Below are 19,994 nucleotides of genomic sequence, written 5' to 3' on the forward strand. Positions count from 1 at the left end.
GATTAAGCTTATAAAATCTGGAATTCAGGTAAAGAATTGTTGCCTTTGAGGCTATTTCTGTGCCTTTTGTTGCTGGGAGATCTGTGCAAGTATGGGGAGAGCCATTGCTCAGAAAGTATTGAGCCCAGATTTTGACTCTGATTCATTCTCTGAATATTTATCAAGTGCTCCTGTTTGCAAGGCACTGAGGAAAACAACTATGACCACAGAGAGCAAAGATTCCTGCCCTTATGAGTCTTAACATCCTGGGTGAGGAGACAGAAAATAAATACGGAAACAAGTAAAATATGTAGCATGCCTCACAGTGAAGCCCAGTGGTGTGGAGAGCAGGGGAATCCAGGAAGGCCACCCTCAGGAGGTGGTATGGGAGGAGGGGCGCTGGGCCAAAGGTGGGGAAAGAGTGTTGCAGGCAAGTGGGACCTGCAAACGCTCTGACCTGGAGGCACGGTGGGACGAGAAGCAGTGGGGGCAGGGGCGGGAGTCGGGGAGGTAAGGGCAGAGAGCCACGGGGTCAGGTCATAGGGCCCTCTGGACTGTCAATAGGGACTTGAGCTTTGAGAGAGGCAGTAGAGCAGACTGGTAAGAACATGGTCTGTGGTGCCGAACTGTCTGGGTTAGCATCCAAGCTCTGCCTCTAACTAGCTGTGGAGTCTTGAATTAGTTGCTTAACAGCCTTTGGTTTCTTCTGCTGTGTAACTGGGATAATAATAAGATCATGTTTAAGGTCATGTCATGATTAAAGCACGTAAAGGTGTATAAGCTAGTTGATGGACACAGTAAGAGCTCCTGTTTTACCCTGGAGTCGGATGGTGCGAGGGGACATTGGAGAGCTGAGCAAAGGCACACTGTGTCTGATGCAGCCAGAGAGCCTTACGGAGGATGGAGCAGGGGCAGAAGCAAAGACCAGTCTAGAAGCTATGGTACTAAACCAGGCAGAGGTGGTGGTGACTTGGACAGGGGTAGGAGCTGAGCAGAGGCGGTTGTGAGAACTGATTAGATTCTAGTGCAGTTTACAGATAACAGTTGATAGGGTTTGCTAATAGATTGAGAGAGTGTGTGTGTGTGTGTGTGTGTGTGTGTGTAAGAAATAGGAGCATGTAGGATGATCAGGTTGGTAAGTTGGAAGCACCTGGGTGGTTTACTTTTAGACATGCTGTGTTTAAGATGCCTATGAAATCCAAGTGGAGACACTGACTAGGCTATAAGGTATGCAAGTCTGGAATCCAAAGAAGGAAGTCCAGGTTAGAGAAATTGAGTATTTGTTGGCATATATATCCTTGGCTTTTTTCAGCATGACTTAGTAAGGGAGAATGTTACTATGTATATTTTACGTATATGCTTGTGTGTATGTTATTGTAGATTGTCATTATTCATGATAGGGTCTATAAAGTTGCCTGGAACATTGTATCACAGATTACTGTAATACAGGGTTCTTCTGGCCTCTGATCATATTTTTGTCAGTTGATCAGTATATGTAACCTTGTTTTATACATATTTTTGCTTAAAGATACCTTATTTAATATGTATTATTGATTTCTGGGGTGCCTGGGTGGCTCAGTCAGTTGAGCGTCCAATTTTGGCTCAGGTTATGATCTCCTGGTTCATGGGTTTGAGCCCCGCATTGGGCTCTGTGATGACAGCTTGGAACCTGGAGCCTGCTTCAGATTTTGTGTGTCCCTCTCTCTCTGCCCCTCCCTTGCTTGTGCATGCGTGCGCGCTCTCTCTCTCTCTCTCTCTCTCTCTCTCAAAAATAAATGGATATTAAAAAAATTTTTTAATATGTATCATTGACTCCTTAACAGTGAACTCATGGCTAAAAGCCTTGTAATGCATGTCTGGATGAAGCTTATCTGACACATATTTTATCCCTAAGGGCCTTCATTAGCACTTAGAAACACTGTACAGCAGTACTTCAGCATTATGCTGAGGGGTTCAGGAAAAAGCACAGACATACAGGGGCACCTGGGTGGCTCAGTCGGTTAAGCATCCGACTGTTGGTTTCTCTTCAGGTCATGATCTTATGGTTCATGAGTTTGATCCCTGCATTGGGCTCTGAGCTGGGACTGCAGAACCTGCTTGGGATTCTCTCTCCCTCCCTCTCTCTCTCCCTACCCCCCTCCTTCTCCACACTCTCTCTCTCAAAGTAAATAAATAAGCTTAAAACAAGGCTGAAAAATTACACAGAAAAAGTGGTACTAAATAGACCTTGGGAAAGATACTTGTTTAGTTTGAGAGTTGATACAAGAAGGTAGAGTGCTACCTGTTCAACCTTAGCTGTGAATGTGCTTATCAGGTGACTCAATTTTTTTGCTACTCTGCACATATCCACAAGTAATGGTGAAAGTGCACCAAGTAATGATTTGGGGGTTACAAGTAAATGTTAACAAGTAGGCAAATTCAGAAATATGGGATCTATGAATAAACAGGATTGACTATATTGAGTATGTGTGTGCATCTATTTATTTGAACTGAAACTTATGAATCAATCTTTATTTGATATACTCTGCCATTTTCTGTTTCATTCATTCATTCATTAAGTAAATTCTGTGTCCAACGTGGGGCTTGAACTCATGACCCCAAGATTAAGAGTCACATGCTCTACCGACTGAGCCAGCGAGGTGCCCTTATTTCATTTATTTTTATTCTTCAAAGTTTGTTTATTCTGAGAGATAGCAGGGATGGGGGAGGGGGCAGAGAGAAAGGGAGAGAAAGAGAATCCCAAGCAGACTCTTCACTGTCAGACTGGAGCCTGTCGCAGAGCTCGGTTGCATGAACCACGAGATCATAACCTGAGTCAAAATCAAGAGTTGGACACTTAACTGAGCCATCCAGGCACCTTCCCATCATTTAGTTTTAAACCGTTGGTTGCAGGGGTGCCTGGGTGGCTCAGTTAAGCATTTGACTTTGGCTCAGGTCATTATCTCACACTTCATGAGTTCAAGCCCTGCTTCTTGTTCTCTCTTTCTCTGCCCCTTGCTCACTTGTGCCCTCTCAAAAAATAAAATAAATAGGGGCGCCTGGGTGGCTTAGTCGGTTAAGCGTCCGACTTTCGCTTGGGTCATGATCTCGCGGTTTGTGGGTTCGAGCCCCGCGTCGGGCTCTGTGCTGACTGCCAGCTCAGAACCTGGAGCCTGTTTCAGTATATGACACCCTCTCTCTCTGACCCTCCCCTGCTCACGCTGTCTCTCTCTCTCTCTCTCCTAGAAATAAATAAAAAAAAAATATTAAAAAAAAAAAAAAAAAAAAAAAAAAATAAAATAAATAAAATATAAGATAGAAAATCAATAATAAAATGTATAAAAAGTATCTTGGTTGCAATTGTGATGGGTTACAACATGCAGTTTGAAAAGTATGGTCCAGGTTAAAACCATGAGACTAGATGAGCTAGATTACCTCCAGAGGAGAGGAACCATCATGTTTCCCCAGTGTAGGAAGTTAAAATGTGGATCGAGGAGACTGCTTCCAGGGCTCCCTCGAGTGCTTGTGTTCTTGGTGTCCTCCCAGGTGACCATCTTGGTGCTCCAGGGCCGGCTGGACGAGGCCCGGCAGATGCTCTCCAAAGAAGCCGACGTCAGCCCTTCCTCTGCGGGCATGTGCCGAATCCTGGGGGACCTGATGAGGACAATGCCCGTTCTCAGTGTAAGTGGGAGCTGACCTGTTCTGCTGGGCCATGAGATATACGGCTTCGTTCATTAAGCACAAGGGGTTTCTGTGGCAATGGCATCTCTCTGTGTCTTTCCCCTTAGCCTGGAAACACCCAGACGCTGACAGAGCTGGAGCTAAAATGGCAGCACTGGCACGAGGAATGTGAGCGTCATCTCCAGGATGGCACGTTCGCCTCCAGTCCCCACCTGGAGTCTCTCTGCAAGGTCTGTGGGAAGGAAGTCCAGGTTGGGGTCCAAGTTGGGGCTGCGATATCCAGTGCAGCAGTAGCAGGAGCGTGACTGACAGGGCTGTCCATCATCTCTGCCAGGAAGGAGAGAGCTTTCAGACCTAATGCTGTACTTGAGATCCAGAGAGTTAACAGAGAAGTTGCCCCTGGACCTATAGGAGAATGTCTCTCTCCTTAGATCATGCTGGGAGATGAAGCTGCCTTGTTGGAGCAGAAGGAACTTCTGAATAACTGGTATCATTTCCTAGTGACGCGGCTCCTGTACTCTCATCCCACAGTAAAACCCATTGACCTGCACTTCTATGCCCAGGTGAGCCTGAGCTTCAAAGGATGGGAACAGGGAGTAGGAATCATGGGGGCAGGTCATTTTCAGTGTGTGGCCTCTCTGAGTTGAACCTCTCTTGAGAATAGGGTCTTTCCTTGAGCACTCCCCTTTTTTTAAGTTTATCTTTTTTTTTTAGTAATCTCTACATCCAACTTGGGGCTCAAACTCATGACCCCAAAGATTAAGAGTTGTGTGCTTTTCCGGTTGAGCCATCCAGGTGCCCTTTTTAAAAAATTAGTTAATTATTTGAGAGACAGTGTGCATGCACGAGCAGGGTAGGGGCAGAGGGGGAGAGAGAAAGAGACCCTTAAGCAGGCTCCACACCCTACGCAGTGTCCATTGTGGGGCTCAATTCTAACATCCTGGGATTGTACCCTGAGAGTAGGAATTATGACCTGAGCCCAAATCAAGAGGCAACTGTTCAACTGACTGCGCCATCCAGGTGCCCCTCTTTATTTTTTTAAGTACTGTATCCCCAACATGGGGCTCAAAGCACGACCCCAGAGGTCAAGAGTTGCATGCTTTTCCAACTGAGCTAGCTCAGTGCCCCCTACTGTGACCCTTTATGAAGGACCCCATCACCCTTCTCCAGGGTTCCCTACAAAGAAGCCCTACCTGCCCCCTTGAGTCTCTGCTTCCATCTGGGAATTGAGTTGGTTACCACCTTTCCACAGTCCAGCCTTGACCTGTTTTTGGGAGGAGAGAGCAGCCCAGAACCCCTGGACAACATCTTGATGGCGGCCTTTGAGTTTGACATCCACCAAGTGATCAAGGAGTGCAGGTAGGACCTGTTGCATGCTCGCCATTCTGTCTTCAGGTGTGCAGTGCAGTGGCATTCGGTGTATTCCCAGTGTTGTGCAACCGTCACTTCCATCCTTTATTTAAGCTTCATTTGACTTTGAGGGACTGTGCATGAGTGTGCATGTGCACAGGCAGGCAGGGGCGGGGGAGAGCGGGAGAGAATCCTAAGTAGGCTCTGCACTGTCAGTGCAGATTCTGATGAGGGGCTTGAACTCAAGAACCATGAATTGGACACTTAACCAATGAGCTACCCAGGCGTCCCTCCACCGTCCTTTTATAGAATGTCTTGTTCCTTCTCACTGGTGTGTTAATTTTCTTCCCACAGACATGCTCCTCTCCTAAGCCACATGTAGGTAGATCTTGGCTTCTTTCTGGACAAGCTTGGGGACCTTCCTAAGGCTTGAGGGCTACTGTATTTACAACAGTTTTCATTTCAGGGATGTTTATGTGAGCAACACTGCAGTAAATTGCTTTGGTATTTAAAATCCAGAAAGAGCCAGCAACCCTATTTCTTGGAACCTGATACATATGCATATCACCTTAAGTGACAGTACTTCTCATTAGTTTCCCTCTCTAGTGAGCCAAAGGCTACCACACCAGCAAACTGCTGGCTGAGTCTGTTTAGAGCAGGGATTCTATACTACCCCTCTCCCCGAAAGGGTATCTTGTCATTGCATTGTACCTTCAGCAAGGCTGGAAACTGAGTATCAGACATCATGAATCACAGGTAAAGCTTTCCAGGAATTACCATGTATAGGAAGTCAGACACAGTTTATCTCCCTCTTGTGCATCCTGGACAAGTGGATATTGAATTGCAGACTCCTAGAAAGGAGAGAGTTGGAAACTGCAGCAGACGACCTTGCTCAAATATCAAATTCACTGATCTCGACTGGATCATTTTTAATAGATCTGGGCAGTGGGAAGGGGTCCTCTCCTGCTAGTTCCTCCTGTTGGAGCGAGAAGAGAGCCAGGGCTTGAAGGAAATGGTGCTAGATTTAGAGAAAGAAAACCAAGTTTTGTGTCTGTATTCTTTTCACAGACGTAGTTGGAGCTAGAAGGTGACTCACAGAACCCAGCTGATGAGGGGCATCTGCACGGAACCGTTAGAATCACTTACAAAGGCACACATACATGTTATTATTTGGCTTTGTCATTGCCTCAACCTATAATTCGGAGAAATAGGCATTCCTAAATATACTGTCTGTTACAGCACTGGGTTATTTCCATCAGGGCTGCTTTCATAAGCCACATCTGAATTTTTAGGAGCAAATCAGATTTGAGCAGAACCAGGAGGAAGGATAATGAAAAGGGAAGGCACCCTGTTCTTTGCAGTGACTGTAGAAGAAAAAGAGGAATGCCAGAGAAGAGGAGTGGCTTTTATGAATGCCCTAGAACATGGCATCAGCCTCCTAGTCACACATAAGGAGGGATCAGCTCTCAGCCCCTCAGTCTGGTCGTGTCTCTTCCTGGCAAGCAGGAAAGAGTCTAAAGTATTTGCTATAAATTTCTGAGCGTGGGTTTTTAAAAAAAAAATTTTTTTAAAGTTTTTTTTTTTAAACATTCTTTTTTTTTTTTTTTTTGAAAGAGCATGAGTTGGGGGAGGGGCAGAGAAAGAGGGAGACACAGAATCTGAAGCAGGCTCCAGGCTCTGAGCTGTCAGCATAGAGCCCGACATGGGACTTGAACCCAAGAGCCATGAGATCACGACCTGAGCCAAAGTCAGACGCTCATCCAACTGAACCACCTAGGTGCCCCTGGAGCTTGGGTTTTTTTGGTCAGGAAGCTACTTCCTACTCTGTTCTGAAAGAGACACCATAATGCAAGTCCTGGAACCTCATCCCAGGAATTGGAGGAAAGGCTGAAGTATCTTTAGAGAGAGTAGCAGAGCTTTCAGAATGTGCCTGCCTCGATGGGGAAGGATTGGATTTGGCATTTTGCGAGCACTTGGTTTCTCCTGGTTTGTACCAGTCAGACCCAGGCTTAGTTCCTGGGAAAGCGGGAGAGCATTTGGTGTTGGGCCAGTGGGCTGGTGATGTAGAGGTCTTGCTGATGTCTTTGGGTGTGGCGTTGACTGCGTTCATGACTACCTCTGAGGGGGAATGAGGAGAATCCTTTCTAAAGGTGCTAAAAAGGGGCGCCTGGGTGGCTCAGTTGGCTTAGCGTCTGACTGCGGCTCAGGTCATGATCTCACGGTTTGTGGGTTCAAGCCCCGCGTCAGGCTCTGTGCTGACAGCTGGCTCAGATCCTGGAGGCTGCTTCAGATTCTGTGTCTCCTCTCTCTGACCCTCCCCTGCTCACGCTGTCTCTCTCTCAGAAATAAATAAAACATAAAAAAAAATATAAAAAAAAATAAGGTGCTCAGAAGGAGAGTGCTAAATGAGTATCTGATGATCCCCATATTAGCCAGACTCTTAAGAGGCACAAAGGGCAGTGAAGGGTCCTGAAGTAGAGCATAAAGGCCTTCAGGCCACGTAGTTCATCAGCCCCTGCTGAGCAGCCGCATGTTTGCCTATTCCCACAGCTGAAAGGAGAAATTGGGAATCCTGAGTGCTCATTTCCTCCTCTCTGGCTTATAATTTCCTTTAAAAGCCAGTTCCTTACTACCTGGCAAGGAGCTGGCATGCACTTCACTGGGAGCGAGGCAAGGTGGCAGCTTTCTGGTGCCCTTAAAGTCCTGCCAAAATATTGAACTAGAAGGAAACAGGTCTTCCTTCAAAAACTAAGAAGAGGTCCAGTTTAATGTTTGCCTAATCTAGAGTCTTCTTGCTAGAACTTTGGCCCGGCCCATAACTTTGGCTGCAGATTGTGGCGGTGTGCAGACCCTCACATACCATTTTCAGAAGAAGGTCCATAGCCGTCAGAGCTCACCTAGGTAGTGGATGCTGCAGAGGTGCCAAAACAAGATCGAGGAGTTGGGCTAAGTGGCCCGCAGGGGCCCCAGTGCAGGGCAGACAGTCTAACGGAGAGTTACAGTTGTTTCCTCTGGGGAGGGCCTTCACCACGGCTGGTCTTCCAGCCCCATGGTTCTCTCTTTTCTAGCAGAGGCCACCCCAGAGTTGTTAATTAAGTCTTCCTCAAACATCTTTGGACGATGAGGCTGTGTGCCTGGTTTGTGTAGACATTGCCTTGGGAATTCTCCCTCATATGTGTATGAAGCTCCAGAATCCGTTGTTGAGGCTTGCCTGGCTTTGCAGGGAGGGTGTGGCGGCCATATTCAGCCCTCTGTCCAGTCTTGGTCACTGGATCAGTCGTTAGCACCCTGCCCATAGTGGTCGCTGCCCTGCGGCCTTGGAGGCTGCTGTATTTCTTTGGGAGATGCTCGAGAGCTGCCAGCATCAGTCTGGGCAACAGCAGCTGTTTAGGACGGCTGAGGTATCATCTCCCCTCACCCATCCTTTAGGCCCCACACTGTGCCAAGCTTTGAGATTGCGGCAGTTTTTTTGTATTCCTGAATTTATAATCTAGGCCAAATGGAATCCCTTAAGAGAGGACCCTGTATCATATTGTATGGTGAGGAAAAGCTTCTCTAAGGAAGCTGCACTCAAGTTGAGTCCTGAAAAGTTCAGCAAAGAACGTCATTTAGGGCAGAGTCAAAAACATGGGGAAAGACCTAGGAAAGAAAGAAGGCCTATTACCTACTGAAGGAACTGTAAACATCTCTTAGGATCAAAACACTAAGTGAGGGGTTGAAATGATAGAGATCAGAAAGGAGTTAGATTATCAAGAACCAAATACACTGTACCCAGTAGTCATTTTATCCAAATGGCGAGCCACTGAGGATTTTTAGCAGGTAGTGCTGTGGAATCGTATTTGAGAAAAGCAGTGTGAAGAGTGGGGGGGACAGCGAGTCTGGCAGCTGGGAGACCAGTCCGAAGGCTAAAAAATCATCTCTGTGGAAAATGGTTAATGATTACAGTAATGGTGATAACAGTTCAGATTTATTAGGCTAAATTTTCATGGGTTATTTCAGTATATCTGGGAATAGACCTTTGAGATAAATGCTATTTTTTAAGTTTATTTACTTATTTTGGGGTGCCTGGGTGGCTCAGTCGGTTAAGTGTCTGACTCTGCATTTTAGCTCAGGTCATGGTCTCATGATTTGTGAGTTTGAGCCCTCCATCGTGCTCTGTGCTGGCACTGCAGAGCCTGCTTGGGAGTCTGTCTTCCCTCTCTCTGTGCCATCAGCACAGAGCCCTGTGTGGGGCTTGATCTCACAAACCATGAGGTCATGTCCCAAGCCAAAATCAAAAGTTGGACACTTAATCTGACAGCCATCCAGGCGCCCTGAGATAAGTGCTGTTTTTTCAAGCCTGTCTCTCATATGAGGGAAGTGAGCCCTAGTAAAGTCACACTGCCAGCTAACAAGGCCACTGTGGCTATTTGGACCCAAAGCCACTTGATAAAGTTCATACATTTTGCTGAGCTCTTAAACACTAACCAAGCCATCAAGAACTTCAAAATGATCTCACAACCAGCTACTTCTCATTCCCTCCTCAGCTGCCATCTTAGCCCAGCCACCATTATCAACAGCCTGAACTATTGCAGGTGACCCCTAACTGGCTTCACCACTGTCCCCATCTCTACATTGTCCAAGTGGACACAATGGTTCGAGTACTTTTTTCAGATTTTTTGTAAGTTTTTATTTAAATTCCCATTAGTTAACATACAGTATAATACTAATTTCAGGTGTACAGTTTGGTGATTCATCACTTCCATACAACACCCGGTGTCCGTCACAAGTGCACTCCTTAATCCCCATCACGTATGTCACCCATCCTCCGCCCTCCTCCCCCTCTGGTGACCATCAAGTTTGTTCTCAGAGTTAAGAGTCTGTTTCTTGGCTTGCCTCTTTCTCTCCCTCTTTTTTATTCCCTCTTTGTTTTGTTTCTTTAAGAATCTATTTTATTTTAAATGTTTATTTTTTTAAAAGTTTACTTATTGAGAGAGAGAGAATACACAGGGGAAGGGCAGAGAGAGAGAGAAAGGGAGAGAGCGAATCCCAAGCAGGCTCTCCATGTTCTGTGCAGAACCCAATGCAGGGCTTGAACTCAAGAATCATGAGATCATGACGAAATTAAGTTGGACGCTTAACTGGTTGAGCCACACAGGCACCTCTTTAAGGTTTTTTAAAGTAATCTCTACGCCCAAGGTGGGTCTCAAACTCAGAGCCCTGAGATCAAGAGTTCCATGCTTTGCAGACTGAGCCGGCTAGGCTTTTTAAGTTTTTTTGTTTTTGTTTTTTAAGAGAGAACAGGAAGGGCAGAGGGAAAGGGAAAGAGAATTCCAAGCAGGCTCTGCACTTTCACTGTGGAGCCTGATGTGGGGCTCAAACTCACAAACCACAAGATCATGATCTGAGTCAAAATCAAGAGTTGGACACTTAACCGACTGAGACACCCAGGCACCCCAGGAAGTGTTTCTTTAAAAAAGTTTAAGAGAGAGAGCATGAGCAGGGGAGGGGCAGAGAGAGAGGGAGAGAGAATTCTAAGCAGGCTCCACCCCTGAAGTGGGGCTTTAACTCATGAACCGTGAACCTGAGCTGAAGTCGGACAATAAAAAGACCGAGCCACCCAGGTGTCGCTGCCATGTCCTCTTTATCCATCCATAGGTCCATGGACTCTTGGGCTGTTTATTAGGCTATTGTAGACAGTGCTACAGTAAACATAGGGGTGCATGTATCCTCTTGAATTAGTACTTTTGTATCTCTTGGGTTAATACCTAGTAGTGCAATTGTTGGATCATAGAATAGTTCCATTTTTATTTATTCATTTATTTATTTATTATTATTTATTCATGTATTTATTTTTGAGAGAGAGCACACACACATGCCGTTGAGTGAGGGGGGAGGGGCAGGAGAGAAAGCAGCTTATGCACTGAGCATGGAGCCTGATGCTGAGCTTGATCCCACGACCTTGGGATCATGACCTGAGTGGAAATTAAGAGTCATCTAGGAGACCCAGGGTGGTTCTATTTTTAACATTTTTTTTTTTTTTTTAAACTAAGCTCTACACCTGATATGGGGCTTGAACTTAGGACCCCTAGATCAAGAGTTGCATGCCTACTGACTGAGGTAGCCACACACCCTTCTATTTTTAACTTTTTGAGGAACCTCCATACTGTTTTCCAGAGTAGCTGAACCAGTTTGCCTCCCCACCAACAGTGCATGAGGGTTCCCTTTTCTGGGCATCCTCGCCAACACCTGTTGTTTCCTGTGTTGTTGACTTTAGCCATTCTGACAGGGATGATGTGATATCTCCTTGTAGTTTTGATTTGCTACTTTTTTTCAGTGTTAAACCATTTTTTCCTACTTTCTGTCCCAGTGGCTTTCCCATCACGAGGCCCTAAGTGAGCTGGCCTCTGCCTAACTTGAAGTTTGAGTCACATGGGCTTCAGTCTGAAGTAGGAACAAGACAGACTTCCTGCTCCAGAGCCTTTACACTGGCTGTTGCCTCTATTTCAGGGATGTTCCTTTTCTTGTCTTCCTGGGGCAGGTTCTCCCTCCTCCTCCAGCCCTCTGCTCAAATAACTACTCCCTTGTCATTAATGTTCTGTGTGGTCCTTATTTAGGGGGGGTGCCTTGTGCATGTAGTTGTGGGTTGGGGAGGCAACTTGTTTTTACATCTTCTAGGTTAACATTTGCTCACCTTATTTAATTTAATATTCTTCCTTAGGACTGGCCACTTCTGATTTCATCTGTTACTTTTGAATTTTTCATAACTTTAGTCTCTAAAGATAGCTTCAGAGTCTCAGAGAACTGTACTGACCATCATAATTCCTCCACTTTGGCAAAGAAGCTGAAGTTAAACACTGGACAGTCACTGAGTAGCAGGACTGGATTTGAACCAATTTGCAGTGCTGCTAGAGCACACCTAGGTGGTCTGTAAGCAGTTTAGTAGGGGACTGTTTATGTGTTAACCTCGAGCTTAGGTTTACTGATTTCTGTATTTATAGAGCACTATTGACAAGAATCTTTTAAAAGCCATTTTATATCCATTTTCCCATTTTTTTCTTTAAACAGTCCAGGTAGGCAAGAGATAAAATTACTTCTATTTTCCAGATGACGGGGACAGAGAGGTAAGGACTGACTGAAATGGTGGTCTCGAGTTCCATTTATAGTACCTTTTCCATGAAAGCACTGTCTAGTTAACCAAATGACAGTATTCAGTTGAATTCTTGATACCCAAGAACCTATGATGAGGTTAGAATAGTTAAGAGCAACAACATTATCCAGTGAATTGAGGTTTGTTAAGGGGGTCCCATAAATGGATATCTTATTTATTGGAACTCTTGTCTAGGAAGGACCGTGTCAGGAAGGAACATAGCAGAATTACAAAATTAGGAAAGTCATAGCTAAAGGAAAACCTGGCCCAAGAGAGTACTCTTTCGTTTGTTTGTTTTTTAGTTTGTTTATTTATTTATTTTGAGAGGCGGGGAGGGGCAGAGAGAAGGGGAGAGAATCCCAAACAGGCTCTGCACTGCCAGTGAGGAGCCCAACACAGGCCTTGAACTCACGAACCATGGGATCATGACCTGAGTTGGATCAAGTCCAGTGCTCAACTGACTGAGCCACTCAGGAGCCCCAAGAGAGAACGCTTTAAAAACTTGAGCACGATAGGACTTTGTGTAGCACACAGTGAATTTATATAATTTAGTATTGTAGGATGATAGAAATAAGAGGAAGATTTTTGAAAACTGGCATAATTTTTTAATGTTTATTTTTGAGGAGGAGGGAGGGGCAGAAAGAGATGGGAGAGAGGATCCAAGCAGGCTTTGCCCTGACAGCAGAGAGTCTGAAATGGGGCTCACAAACTGAGAGCATGACCTGAGCCAAAGGGTTGGATGCTCAACCACCTGAGCCACCCAGACGCCCCAACACAGATCATTTTATAAATGATCTCTATGCCCAACATGGGGCTTGAACTCATGGGTCTGAAATCAAGAGTCTCATGCTCTACCGTCTGAGCCAGACAGGTACCCCAACCCACATAGTTTTTTGAGTGAATAATACAGAGCTATTAATAAAGTTGGAGTATAGCTAATCTTCAAAATGAATGTTAGGAAGGCCAGCAAGCATATTCCCTAATGGTGGAATCCTAGAACAGATGGAGTATCTGAGTATGCCCACATCCTTAAGAATGAGGCAGAAGTTTTAAACATTTGTCCAATAATTCAGTGTAAGCCAGTCCCTATTTTTATATTATGAAAGCAGGATTAAAGAAAATTTTTTTACATTTATTATTGAGAGACAGAGACAGAGCACGAATAAGGGAGGGGCAGAGAGAAAAGAAGGCACAGAATCTGAAGCAGGCTCCCGGCTCTGAGCAAGCTGCCAGCACAGAGCCCGATGCAGGGGCCAAACCCATAAACTGTGAGATCATGACCTGAGCTGAAGTCAGACGCTCAACCGACTTAGCCACCCAGGTTCCCTAAAGCAGAATTTTTTTTTTTTTTTTACCTTAGTGCACTGTTACATCTTGGAAACTGTCTGCTTTGATAGTCTGCTCCTTTCACTTGTGCTTGATTTTGTTGCAGAAAGCAATTATTAAAGGTTTTTTTTCCCTTTCCCAAGATTAAAAAAAAAAGAGCATTGTATACAAATATAGAAAAGCCTAAGCCAAGTAACAAATGAATAACCTGACTCGAAATGATGGATGCACACTGACAGTAAGTGCGCTGGTATACTCTGTACAAAAGGATGCTAGGGAGCTTACAAACACTGATGATGTGAAGCAGTGATTTCCAAGGAACCTACTTAATCAGACCTTGAGAGGGCCCTAGAAACCTTTATTTTTCACAAGGGCCTCAGATGATTCCAGGTTTTGATTAAAAGTATGACTGGGAGTGGGGGGGGGGGGCGAATTAGGGAGGGATATGGTTTGGGGAAGGACTTAACCTTCATCCCAGACTACAAATACAATAAAATTACAAATCTTGTCATTGAACAAAAATTTCGTCATGCATAGTATTAATAGAAACCTAAACACAAGATGGTTTCTAAAGTATCATTATGTATATGGTCGTATTCATAAAGTATACTAGCCAAAAGCTATATATTGAGAAACATTAACAGTGAATCTAGATGCAGATATATTCCTCTGATTTCAAGCATCAAACATCAAAAACCAGTGTTTTAGTCTTCTTTTTTTCTTTATTTTTTGAGAGTGAGCGTGCACTTGCGCACAGGTAGGGGAGGAGCAGAGAGAGAGGGAGAGCGAGAAAATCCCAAGCAGGCTCTGCACTGACACTATGGAGTCTGTGCGGGGCTCAAACTCACTAACTGTGAGATTATGACCTGAGTGGAAGTCGGATGCTCAACCGATGGAGCCACCCAGGTGCCCCAATGTTAGTTTATTTTTGAGACAGCATGAGTGGGGGAGGGGCAGAGAGGAAGACAGGATCTGAAGTGGGCTCTGCAGTGACAGCTACAAGCTGGACACGGGGCTTGAAATGATGAACCATGAGATCATTTCCTGAGCCAAAGTTGAACGTGCAACCAGCTGAGCCACCCGGGTGCCCCGATCTTTTTCTTTTTCTTTCTTTTTTTTTTTTTTAAAGTTTATTTATGAGAGAGAGAGACCACGTAAGCAGGGGAGTGGGGGAGAGAGGAGGACAGAGAATCTGAAGTGAGCTCTGCACCGGCAGTAAGAGAGCCCAGTGTGGGGCTTGAACTCCCGAATCATGAGATAATAACCTGAGCCAAAGTTGGTCACTTAACCTACAACCACCCAGGCATCCCATCTTGTTTAATTGAAGTATAGTTGACGTGTTAGTTTCCAGTTTACAACATTCAGCAATTCTGTACATTACAAAATTGTCCCCACTGGCAGTGTAATTATCATGTGTCACCACATAAAGTTAGATTATTGACTATGTTCATGATGATGTACTTTTCATCCCCACGGCTTATTTTCTAAGTGGAAGCTTGTACCTCTTCACCTAGTTCTCCCATCCTCGCACCCTTCTCCCCACTGGCAACCATCAGTTCTCTGTTTTCATAAGTCTGTTTCTTTTTTATTCTTACACATTATTCTTATCTACATTGTTTGCATCTGATTGGATTCCTGAATTTTATTTTCACCGTGACATTCTCCATAGAGATCATTGGCTGCCACTTTGAGGGTTGGCCTGCCTTCTAGGTATGCACTGTCCTCACACAACACAGAGAAACTTCTTCCAAACAGATTTCAACTTGTCACTGTCCCACCTATTTTTTTTTAAGTTTTTTTAAAAATGTTTTATTTCTAGGAGAGAGAGAGAGACAGCATGAGCAGGGGAGGGTCAGAGAGAGAGGGAGTCACAGACTCTGAAACAGGCTCCAGGCTCTGAGCCGGCAGTCAGCACAGAGCCCGACGCGGGCCTCGAACCCACGAACCGCGAGATCATGACCCAAGCGAAAGTCGGACACTCAACCGACTAAGCCACCCAGGCGCCCCTGTCTCACCTATTTTTATGCAAAGGACGTGAGGGGTCCTGCTCATGCTCTGCCTCATGTGGACCATGCTCTCACCCTGACTGTTCTCCTTGGGTTTGAACCCACAGCATTGCCTTAAGCAACTGGTGGTTTGTGGCCCATCTGACAGATCTGCTGGATCACTGCAAGCTCCTCCAGTCGCACAATCTCTAGTAAGTATGTGGCAGCAGGCCAGCCCTCGGGACTTGGGGGTCACTGTATGGAAGCGTGGTTGGGCTGCGGGAGGGGCCTGAATGGGGCAGGCCATGGGTTTTGGTCTCATTTTTTGTTTATTCCAGCTTCGGATCCAACATGAGAGAGTTCCTCCTGCTGGAATATGCCTCAGGACTGTTTGCTCATCATAGGTAGGAAGACCCCAACAGTGCTTTTCAGCAGACAAGATGGCGTTCTTTCCCTTCTGGTTCCCTGAAGTCTCCGGGGCCTGCGGGAGTAGCCTCTCCGTGCCAGTCCCTGAGCTCCAGGGCAGCACCTCATGTCTGTTCTTCTCGGACTGTTGCAGCCTTTGGCAGTTGGGAGTGGATTACTTTGATTACTGCCCTGAGCTGGGCCGAGTTTCCTTGGAGCTGCATATTGAGCGGATACCTCTGAGCACTGAACAGAAAGCCCTTAAGGTGCTGCGGATTTGTGAGCAGCGGCAGATGACTGAGCAAGGTGAGCTGCCCTCTTGCTGCCATACTTTCTGCTCATGCCGTGCCAGCCACACTGGAGAGAGGCTGAGCAGCGGGTGCCAAGAGATAAGCCAAAACAGGAAAATTATTGAGCTAGGACAAGCTGGGGATCCATCAAGACTTAGAAGCAATGGAGCACATTACCTTTCACAAAGATTTTTACCCACTTCCTGTCTCTTAAGTTCAGGGCTGGGATCCGCTTGGAATTTACTTCTCCCGGGTGGGTTGCTGTTGCTAAGGCTGGTTCAGTGGGGAAGCAGGACCAGAGGCAGCTCGGGAAGAGCACAGAAAGGAAGCAGTGATGCTTGCCCCTCCTCCCCTCACTGTTGAGTGCAAAAGTCTGTTTTTTCCAGAGGCATTTGCTTGCATATGGCCGTCTCTGAAAGCACATGGCATTCAAGATCCAAAGGATGTTTTTGGTATCTGCACAGATAATGAAGGAGCTCGTCTGTGGAGAGCATTAAAAATCTTTTTGCCATCCCTGAAATCAAACCCACTCACACAGCCAGCCCTGCTAGGGTGGGTCATAGTGTGACCAGAGCCAGGAGACAATTTATAAACCTCCAATTTCCTAGTGTTACGGACCAACTTGCGTTTGAAGTCTGCGGACAGGCTATACAGAAAGCTCAGAGGAGTTGGGAAGCCGGTTTCTGTCCAGCAAAGGTTACGAATGGAGTGACTTGCAGGGTGAAAGGTTCACCTTGTTTTTTTCCCTTACCAAGTTCGCAGCATCTGTAAGATCTTAGCCATGAAAGCTGTCCGCAACAACCGCCTGGGTTCTGCCCTGTCTTGGAGCATCCGAGCCAAAGATGCAGCCTTTGCCACGCTGGTGTCAGACAGGTGGGTTCGGTCCCTTTCGGCTTCTCTCGGGGCTGTGTGGCAAGTTGGAAGGCTGAGGAAATGGGGCTTAGGACTGCTGCTCTGACTTCTGGGCCCGGCCTCGCAGGTTCCTCAGGGATTACTGTGAGCGAGGCTGCTTTTCTGATCTGGATCTCATTGACAACCTTGGGCCTGCCATGATGCTCAGTGATCGACTGACATTCTTGGGTGAGTTTCTGGGCTCTGTCCCCTGCACCTTCCTCACAGTGGTGGCTTGTGGAGATGGGAGGTAGTATCTAGACTTCTCCAGGGTTTCCTTCCTGTTAAGCCCAAACTCCAAACCACACAGAGCTCCGCGTGCCAGACTCTGCAAAGCATATTTTGTGGTAACATTTCCCATTAATTTCAAAATTAAAGAGAAAAGGTGCAAAGTAGTTTAAGGAATAAAGAACTCCCATGTACACTTTATCCAGATTCACTATTTATATTTTGCCTTTGTTTTATTATTTTTATTATCCTCTCAGGTTTTTGGGGAACAGTCTAAAAGTAAATTGGAGACTTTGCTCCCCTTTCCTCATAAATACCTGAGCATGTGTTTTCTAAGAACAAGAACTTTCTATCACATAACCAGTTACCAAAATGCACTGCTCTCCTCAAATCCATAATCCACCTTCTGACTATATCCACCATCCCAGCAAGGTCTTTTATCATCTCCACGTTCACGAATTCAGTTGTCCAGTCTCTTTAGTGCCCCTTTCTTGAGGTTTCTTCACCTTGACATTTTTGAAGGATCTGTTTGGCTCTTTGGAGCCCCTTCAAAGCAGGTTTTTTCATAAATTTGGTTTTTTGGTTTTTTTTTCATTTTGAGAGAGACAGCCTGAGTGGGTAGGGGGAGAGGGAGAGAGAGAGAAGCAGGCTCTGCACAGCCAGCACAGAGCCTGACACAGGGCTTGAACTCCCAAACTGTGATATCACGATCAGCTGAAGTCAAGAGTCTGACGCTTGACCCACTGAGCCATCCAGGCGTGTGGCCCATGTGTTTTTTATAAATAAAAGTGTTTTTTAATTTCAATCCTGTTGTTCTCATTGGGCTGCTGGCTGGGGCTTCTCCAGGCTTGATGAGGGCCAGAGGTGACCTCCTGTTCTCTTTTTGCAATAGGAAAGTACCGGGAGTTCCACCGATTTTACGGGGAGAAGCGTTTTTTTGATGCGGCTTCTCTTCTCCTGTCGTTGATGACGTCCCAGATTGCTCCGCGGTGTTTCTGGGTAACACTACTCACAGATGCCCTGCCCCTTTTGGAACAGAAACAGGTACAGTCTGAATCTACAGTGATTTTCTTTGCGTTTTATAGTCTCTGACAGAACGCTTTATTCCGTAGTTGTTGCAGATGCACATCTGTACATCAGCTCCCGCGGGAGAGCCCCATGCGTGGGGGTGCCCTCCCGGAACGCCGCCCCTGGAAATAGAGCATCTACACGAGAAAAGCATCTACTTAATTTGAAATGAGGCCGCTGTCTACTGACCATACTCCGCCTGGTGCCCTGAAGAGAGAGGCTGGGGGGCAGTAGGGGCGCGCTGTCCCTCCAGGGCTGCGCATCCAAAGCCTGCCTCTCCAAAGGGCATGCACAGAAGGCGGTCTCTGAACCTGGGCACGTTCAGTGTGAACCCAGATCAGCGCAGGCCGTGGTTGGGGAGCATCTAAGTAAAGCAGCTTCTTTTCTCTCTCAGGTGATTTTTACAACGGAGCAAACCTATGAGCTGATGAGATGTCTGGAGGACTTGGCCTCAGGAAGGCCGGTGCGGGGAGAGCCTGGTGCTCAGCGACTCCAGGTCATTTTAGCTTTCGGGCTGTTGATTCTGTAATGGCGATAAGAAAAGGCTCCCTCTACTTGTGCTTGATTTACCTCTTAACCTGTAGTTGACACACTGGCTTGTTTTAAGAGAAAGTGGGGTGATCCTAGTGTTCTGGTCTCTACTTGTCCGTCGGTCAGTCGTCGTGGTCCTTTGCATGCAGTTCCCTCATAAACGACTTGCTAGAAGCTACTAAGGGTTACATGCCCTTGGTCTGCGTCTGGGTCACACAGAGCCTTTCGGAGCTCTCAAGGAACACTTCCTGCTATACCTCATGCTGGTCATCGTTGCGTTTTAGGAGGACATCGAGAACACCAAGCTGGAAATGCTAAGACTTGCGCTGGCACGAAATCTTGCCCGGGCCATTGTAAAAGAAGGCTCACTGGAAGGCTCCTGAGGCCAGCTGAGAGCTGCTGCAGTCTGGCATCTTTGTATGGCAATGTATATACATTTTTGAAAGAATAAAAAAATTCTTTTCCCTCCAGTAGAAGGTAAGGTTTTTCCTACCTCTACTGTGAACTGGAGGTGTTAGAAAGTACATGTTCTCTTCTCCTTGGTGTGGAACGATTTTCCTGGTCTCCCAAGAGTAAAAGCCACTCCTGGAAGTTATGATGGTGAGTGCAATGCCCTCCTTCCTATTTGAAATTCAAACAAGAGCAGTCAGTAGTTTATTTGCACTTCTGAAATTGAGCCTCACTTTAGAATCAGCTGGAACATTTATCTGTTAATGGTTCTTTCCTTTAAAAAAGGAAAAGGTCCAGGAACCTGTACCTTCTTCATCAACAGAAACCGTAGGTGATTCCAGCAGATCTGTCTACATTTGGAATTCATAAGTGGTATTTTGCCCACTGTGGGGTGAACGGGGTCTGTATTAGGATTCCAGCTAGGGCAAAAATGATTTTATTTGACATGCAGCAGACCAAGGGCAGCAGAGTTGGGATATTGTATACAGTCATTTGTCACAAAGCAGTGACCTCAGTAGTAACACTCAATTTTAATGTCTAAAGCTTATTATAAAGGTATATTTCCACACAGTAATCCCACAAGCCTTCCCAGGGCTGCAGCAGCCAGCATTTGGAAAGCTATTGGATTTACTCTTGTGAAATGGATTCACTTTTGACCTGTTCTATTCAAGCACTGAATCCTGCTTGCTAAAACTGGAAGGG

General features: G+C 46.0%; 1 protein-coding gene across 1 annotated transcript in view; it reads left to right on the top strand.

The window, feature by feature from the left end:
* Window positions 1-19,366, top strand: part of NUP85 (nucleoporin 85) — a 36,678-nt gene extending 17,312 nt beyond the window's left edge. The window contains exons 8-19 of the mRNA XM_039226358.1: window positions 3,505-3,639; window positions 3,747-3,869; window positions 4,071-4,202; window positions 4,892-4,998; window positions 15,558-15,641; window positions 15,768-15,833; window positions 15,989-16,140; window positions 16,880-16,997; window positions 17,104-17,204; window positions 18,136-18,287; window positions 18,706-18,807; window positions 19,127-19,366. Coding sequence (XP_039082289.1) covers window positions 3,505-3,639; window positions 3,747-3,869; window positions 4,071-4,202; window positions 4,892-4,998; window positions 15,558-15,641; window positions 15,768-15,833; window positions 15,989-16,140; window positions 16,880-16,997; window positions 17,104-17,204; window positions 18,136-18,287; window positions 18,706-18,807; window positions 19,127-19,225 — 1,371 coding nt within the window. The 3' untranslated portion in view covers window positions 19,226-19,366. The remainder of the gene's footprint in view (window positions 1-3,504; window positions 3,640-3,746; window positions 3,870-4,070; window positions 4,203-4,891; window positions 4,999-15,557; window positions 15,642-15,767; window positions 15,834-15,988; window positions 16,141-16,879; window positions 16,998-17,103; window positions 17,205-18,135; window positions 18,288-18,705; window positions 18,808-19,126) is intronic.
* The last annotated feature ends 628 nt before the right edge of the window (window positions 19,367-19,994 follow it).

The sequence above is a fragment of the Hyaena hyaena genome, unplaced genomic scaffold (assembly GCF_003009895.1).
Source record: "Hyaena hyaena isolate Hyena2069 unplaced genomic scaffold, ASM300989v1 scaffold_21, whole genome shotgun sequence".
Taxonomy (NCBI): domain Eukaryota; kingdom Metazoa; phylum Chordata; class Mammalia; order Carnivora; family Hyaenidae; genus Hyaena; species Hyaena hyaena.